The sequence below is a fragment of the Anolis carolinensis genome, chromosome 1 (genome assembly GCF_035594765.1).
Source record: "Anolis carolinensis isolate JA03-04 chromosome 1, rAnoCar3.1.pri, whole genome shotgun sequence".
Taxonomy (NCBI): domain Eukaryota; kingdom Metazoa; phylum Chordata; class Lepidosauria; order Squamata; family Dactyloidae; genus Anolis; species Anolis carolinensis.
In genome coordinates, this window is record NC_085841.1 from 170,664,231 (window position 1) to 170,671,537 (window position 7,307).

General features: G+C 35.3%; 1 protein-coding gene and 1 long non-coding RNA gene across 7 annotated transcripts in view; one reads left to right on the top strand and one right to left on the bottom strand.

Moving 5' to 3' along the window:
• Nucleotides 1-310: 310 nt before the first annotated feature.
• Nucleotides 311-7,261, top strand: LOC107983203 (uncharacterized). 2 transcript variants are annotated; one of them, XR_010000024.1, is made up of 3 exons: nt 311-426; nt 524-663; nt 5,381-7,261. It is a non-coding gene; the product is annotated as an uncharacterized LOC107983203 (long non-coding RNA). The 2 variants fall into 2 exon arrangements; XR_010000023.1 differs by having other exon boundaries at nt 387-663; nt 5,381-5,482; nt 5,688-7,261.
• Nucleotides 4,796-7,307, bottom strand: part of meis1 (Meis homeobox 1) — a 172,489-nt gene continuing 169,977 nt past the window's right edge. For 3 of the 5 annotated variants that reach the window (XM_062958623.1, XM_062958627.1, XM_062958630.1), the window contains exon 13: nt 4,796-6,384. In XM_062958623.1, coding sequence (XP_062814693.1) covers nt 6,101-6,384 — 284 coding nt within the window. In that variant the 3' untranslated portion in view covers nt 4,796-6,100. The remainder of the gene's footprint in view (nt 6,385-7,307) is intronic. The other 2 variants (XM_062958638.1, XM_062958634.1) reach the window with 1 other exon arrangement.

Here is a 7,307-nt window from a genome sequence, read left to right on the forward strand (position 1 = left end):
TTCCTACCTCTCTCTCTCTTTCTCTCGGGTCGTTTTCCCCAATCCCCAAAAGATGGCAGTCGAAGCCGACATTCCTGCCTCTGCTGCAGCCGCGGGAGGAAAAGGGGGAAAGGAAGGGATACAGAAGGTTTAGATGCCCCCCCCCCCTCTTTTCTGCTTCTTTGGTTTCCTCCTCTCCAGCACAGGGGAGACGGCGCACCAAAGGGAGGGGGTCCCTCCGAGCCCAACCCCCCCTCCCTTTGGATGCCCCAAAGCGCGCGCGCTCTCTCTCTCTCTCAATCTCTTCTTCTTCTTCTGCCGCCTTGGCTTCGAATGGGGCGGGGCCAGTAGCTAGGCGACGCGGAGGGAGAAAAGCCCTTCTCGGCGGCGGGGCCCATTGAGCGGGTGCAATAAGGCGTGAGGGGGAACTAATCTCCCCATTTAAATGTTTGTGGCAATTTTAACCTAAATGAATTTTAATGCTAAACGAGGGATAATTCCCTATTTTGTAACCCGTTTACTTCTCTTTCCTCGGCCCTGGAAGGAAGGAAAGAAGGAAGGAGCCCTCCCACGCCAGGCCAGGCCCAGTCGCCAAACAAAACACAGATAGCAGATAGGCTAAAACACACAGATACAGAGATAGAGAAGTATAGACGCTAAAAGCAAACCATTCCTGAATGTGAGGTAATTATTACAGCGGATACATAATGTATCTCTTGGGTTATACAATAAATAATATCACTTGGGAACCCCTTTAATATATACAATATAATATATAGAAATACTAATATTGTAATATTATATATCATATTAATAATGTATTATATACAGTAGAGTCTCACTTATCCAAGCTAAACGGGCCGGCAGAAGCTTGGATAAGCGAATATCTTGGATAATAAGGAGGGGTTAAGGAAAAGCCTATTAAACATCAAATCAGGTTATGATTTTACAAATTAAGCACCAAAACATCATGTTATGCAACAAATTTGACAGAAAAAGTAGTTCAATACGCAGTAATGCTACGTAGTAATTACTGTATTTATGAATTTAGCACTAAAATATCACGATATATTGAAAACATTGACTACAAAAATGGCTTGGATTATCCAGAGGCTTGGATAAGTGAGACTCTACTGTATTGCGTATACTACAATTTAAGATATATTACATGTATATATGTATATTTATAAATATGAATTTATTTATTATTAATAATACTAATATTATTAATATATTATTATATTTCCTCTGCATATTTTAATTGCAGTGTAATAATATAATATCATAATATTATACTGCAGTAATAATATTGCAGCATAGTGGTATAGTACAATATAGTAATATGTAATGCTAATATGCTATGCTAACGATAGACTATATTGTATATACATATAATATCGATAATCATTATATTGTAATCCAATGTAATATTAATAGTAATACCACATAATAATATATAATAATATTGTAAGATAGGAATACCAATACATTAAATAGAATTACTACTGATAATATATAATAATATATAATATGCTGTTTTATTATTGTATATTTGTATATTTTAAGTTGTCATTTTTTTTACTGTGAGCTGCTTTGTGTCTCCATATGGAGAGATAAAGTGAGATATAAATATAAATAAATAAAAATGTTATATAATAATATATTAATATAATAAAATATTAATTATTGTATTAATATATTATTATTATTATATTTATAACCCACTTTATCACCCCAGAAGGAGACTCAAAGCGGCATCCTCATCACCATTTAAAATATACATGTATACAAACATTAAAACAGGATTAAATACAGTGTTAAAAAATTCCCAGTTAAAAACCATGACAACAAATTTAAAGTTAAAAACCACAGCACCCACGTGAATTGTTCACAAACTCCTTCATCTTTTAAAAGCCTGCCTATATATACACACACACACACACACACATAAAATATGGTATAATCATATATTAATATAAATATATTCAGTAAATATATAATGATTAATACATTGATATATATATAATATACAATAATTAGTATATTAGTAGAATGAATACACTGTTCTATGATATATGTAATATAATAATTAATATATTGATGTTATATTATATATGGTATATGGTAAATATATAATATAGCATAGAATCATATAATATAATATATAATGTAATGTGGTATGTTAATATCTTAATATAACTAGAACATAAGAAATATATGAGGAATATATTAATACAGTATATAATATATTTAATATATAATTATATATATTCATCTATCGTTAGAAATATTTAATTAATATATAGTACTAAATATATTATATATATTCAGTATTATATAATAATTACATATTATATTTCTAATGATATATAAATATATATAGATAATTATCTACATATATTATGTTAAAATAATATATATGCATAACATAATCATAGATTTTAATATAATATACATTATGCAATGTGGTAAATTAATAATATATTAATATAATATAATACATATATTATGAATATATTGATATATATTTATATAATTATCAATGATTATCAATAAATTGATATAAATATATCATTCTTATATAATACTGAATATATTGTTAAATGATATATAATGTATATAATAATCAGTATAATAATAAACAATATATTGATATATGATACATAATACTGAATATTATATATATATATATATATATATATATATATATATATATATAATTAGTACATTAATATACGGTATATTAAATATATTGATATAATTATATTATATAATTAACATTTAATACATATGTTGTTATATATAGTAATTAGTGCAATGATAATAATATACTTAGAGTTGCTATATTTTTCCGGCAAACTTTGGGAGGGTTTTTTTTTTGGGGGGGGGGGGTGAGGTAATAAAAAAAGAACTTGAAACTGTGCAAAAGAAAACACATTATATGAACAGAAAGGGATATTAAGAAAGTAATAGGAGTGTTTTTCCCCCTCCCCTCCCTGCCTTAAATCAATGGCTTGAAAAATAGATTTGTTTGAATGGGGTTTTTAAAGAAGGGTTTAAAAAGTAAAATATTTGCTTTTGAGTTGAGCACCCAACCAATTAGCTAGCATTTCTGCCTGGCCTAGTGAAGAAATGAATTATATGCCCTATCTCTTGTTCGTCATGAACCAAAGTTAGAAGCAGGGAAAGAGAGAGAGAGAGAGAGAGAGAGAAGAAAGGCTGGTTGGAAACACTTGGTTCTCATCCTCTGATTGGCAGTCCCTGTTCCTTTTGGCCACGCCCCCCCCCCCCCCCCCCCCCCCCCAATGGCTACATCCATCCTTGCCATCCCCTTACTGATAGGCTGGGCCTTTGTTAGGTAGCATCAGGATAGAAATGGAAAGTAATGAGGAATCAGAGACCACATGGAGAAAGTAAACAAAAGGCCATTCACTGGTAATAAAGCATGAAAACACTAGGATAAGACACAATGGTGGTGTTTTTATGGGAGGCAAGTAAGGCTCTGGAAGTGATGATAGTACCAAGGAAAAAGAGCATTGCTTGGTCTGATATCAGAGGTTCCCAACTGTTAGGCCTCCAGGTGTTTTGGACTTCAGCTCCCACAATTCCTAATATCTGGTAAGCATTATATATACACAAGCCCGGTGCCGCTGTGCATGTGCAGAGTGTATTCCTGCACCACGCACTGCAATCATAACCTTTCTAAATGTTGGCAGGACCTTCAGTCCTTTCTCTTATATGATAATTTGGTTTTGTGCAAAAGTCTTTGTCTTTTGCCAGTAAACAAAGCTGAGAAGCAAAATTCTCCATCAGCAAGGAAATCTTCTCAAACTTTACATATAATCTGGTATATATATTCTGGGCAATTTTAGACATCGACATTTAATTTAAATGCCACCAAATTCTTTTTGTCCTTGTCAATACTAAATAAATGTTAGTATCTTTATTTTAAAGGTTGAAACGAAACTGCATTGGCTAAAACCGTTTGTACATTTTTCATGCCCTCAGAAAGCTGTGGTTTTATTTAGAAGGAAACTATGGAAGCATTGGGTTGCTGTGAGTTTTCCGGGCTGTATGGCCATGTTCCAGAAGCATTCTCTCCTGACATTTGCCTAAGTCTATGGCAGGTATCCTCACAGGTTGCCCGCCATAGATGTGGGCAAAACATCAGGAGAGAATGCTTCTGGAGCATGGCCATACAGCCCAGAAAACTCACAGCAACCCAGTAATTCCGGCCATGAAACCCTTTGACAATACATATGGAAGCATTACAATCTAAACATTTCATTTAACCAGTGTAGAAAGTACAGCTGGATTGGTAAAAGACCCAACCAACAGCCAATCCATTTATAGTTAGGACCATTTGGTTTTTGAAAAGTTTGTCATCCTCTGTAGACAACGTTGAATTGTGTGCATTTTCAGGTAGAGAGGGGTTTTTAAAAAGTGCTTGAACCAAACAGTAGCCCAATGAAAAGATCTTCCTTCAGCAATTGAATTCACATAGCCACCTGTGTGTCATTTAATATGCCACAATGTTTTAAATCCCATCCAATCTCTTGCAATTTTGTTGTTGTCTTGAAATCTTTAAAATTTGATTTTGAATTTGAAATTTATCACCCTGAAAATAAACAGGGCAAGTTCTTGGAGGGCAACACAGAATATTTTGCTATAGAAAGAAGTATGAATCAGGTTGCCTGGGGCTAAAATTTAATTATTTCAAGAAAGAAATTGGCACTTTTCTAGGAAATCACTACAGGTTTGGAAGACTGGGGTGGGGGGCCCTGCAAAATAAATTTTTCAAGCGGTCGAGCCAGCATGACAAAAAATAATTTGCTTTTATTTTTAGATTCAGATTTCATTACTGCACTCAAACTACTACAACTGGCTTTGAGTTATTGTACAATCCAAACAGCTTCGATCAGAAACTCTAAGACTCAATGTGCAATGGTTATTATTAATAATAATTAGCTCCTTGGTTTCTGGATAGAAAAAGGCTATCGACAAGCATCGGTTTAACCACAACAAAAGTATAATTAGCTTATCCCATTTAGTAAATCTGTATGCATGCCAACTCATACCAAACGGCTACTTTTACAAAAAGAAAAGAAAAAAAAAGCAATAATACAGTTCATTTTTTCCAGTCCTTTTTGCACAAAATTTATTTACAATGTATACATATATGCTCCATGATGGGACTATGGAAAAATGCATGACTGATGCTTTGCCCAAAAAATAAGTCAACATAGTAAAAAATAACTCTTCAGTTCATGTTTCTGAGTGGCATAAAACAGGAAGTGATGTTGGTAGTTGCGGCTGTTGAATGGGGACAATGATGCTCTGATGTGACAATTAGGTTCAAATACACTTTTTTTCTCTTGGTTTCCATGCCTCTTCCTACCAGTCTCCTCAAGACATTGCCTGCAACAGCTGATTAATCATTGTTGAGGACTGCAGTTTTTCCCATCCTTCCCGATTTACATCTGTTCAGGCCAATTCAAATATGGTGAGTAAATGAATTAGACATGCAAATTCACGCCCCGGGCTAGAAAAAAAAGGAGGGGAGGGAGACAGAAAGAGAGAGAAGGAGAGGGAGAAAATACAGAGTGCATGGCTGAAATCCTAGGATAGAAGAGCTGTTCTTCTGCCTAACATTGTAGAGATTTTAATGCTGTAAAAACCCTGAAAATAAATCTTCCTGTCATTTGCAGGGTAACTGTAAGGCTTCGTCGTCGTCGTCTTTTTTGTACATGTAAGGAGGCTGCTTCTGGAGGAAGTGAAGAGTTATGGAAACAACACACATAGTGTGGAAAAAAATTCACATTTTTTTTCTTAAAAAATCTATAAGAAACAAGGTATATGGATAACAGAATAATAGCATTTTACAATATTCCACTCTGTTGCCTTATATAGTTATTTTGCATGTCCCCAGAAGGTGTGTGTGTTTTTTTTTTTCAGTTGGTGTTTTTCCTTTCCCTGCTTTTCAGGGTCCATATATAGACAATTAGGGTTGTTCCTTGGTCCAAAACTAGATGCCAAGAACGGAACTCCCATTAAGTCTTTGCAGAACGGCATCGTTTCACACTCGCCGTCCCTGAGGATAAAGTATATGTTTTCCCGTAAGCTACTGAGCATGAATGTCCATCACTTGTCCACTCATTGCTGGGTCTCCTGTGTTGAGCATTGTGGGGCTAGTTGCTGGCATCGGCATTCCAGGGTGGGGTGGTCCTCCATGCATCATCATTGCTGGGTGGTGTGGGTGTCCAGGAATGTAGGTATGCATGGGGGGCCCGTGGCGCAACTGAGCAGGGTGTGGGGGCATCTGAGGTGGCGTATAGCTCGGTTGTCCCATGTTCATGCCCAGCGGGCCACCCCGAGACACATAATCCCCTGGCATATTCTGCAGTCCTGGGGAAGAAGAGAGACACATGTTAAAGGCGAAACCTGGTTTCTGGGAAAGCAGACTCACATTAAAACTTCCTTCAGGAATCATCTTTTAGCACAGGAGATCCCAGGGGATTATTCAAGTGATTGCTAAAAGGCTCATTTGTCCACAATTTGCAACAAAGAAAAAATGTGCAAGTTACCAATTTTTCCTCTACCACAGAGCTTTCCAAACTGTATGTCACGACACATTAGAGTGTTGCCTGCAGTTTGTAGGTGTGTCATGTGAACATTATAACGAGACATCTCTAAGTCTGTGAAATGAGCAATAAATCATACGTATGTTTAAAATATAAATGGAAGTTTTTCATGAGATATGTTGTACCCATACACATTTTGTTATTACAAATTATCTGTGTGTCCGTATCTCTTATAGGGGGTTGATTTAACCTCTGGTTTACTAGTAAAACTGGATCGCTGTGTTGCAAAAGGATGCATGTCTTTAAAGTGCTTCACCAAGACATAATGTTTGAAAAGCTCTCCTCTAGCGTTTTGAAAAGAAAAAAAAATCTTCAGCTTAAGACACACGTGTAGTATATAATACAGGTATAAAATATGATCCTGTGCTTCCCCAAAGAGCCTAACTCCCAGTCATTTCCATTGTACTTAAAATGCCTAGTCTGCGAAGGACATGTGGACCACAGAGAACACTTGACATCAATTGCCTCCTGTATCCTTGGCTGAGTCCCTTAGAGCACTCTTCTCTCCTCTTGCTTTTTAGAAACATGATCTCTTGTGTATGAGGTGCAGTAAGACTATGTTCCTCACAAGAAAGAACAACAATGTATTTGTTATTAAATCTGTTCTGAAAATGAAGTATGATAAAGCCAGCTTCCAACAATATTAACAGCTTTCTCTTTCATTAGACAACAAATATGAAAGTTGTG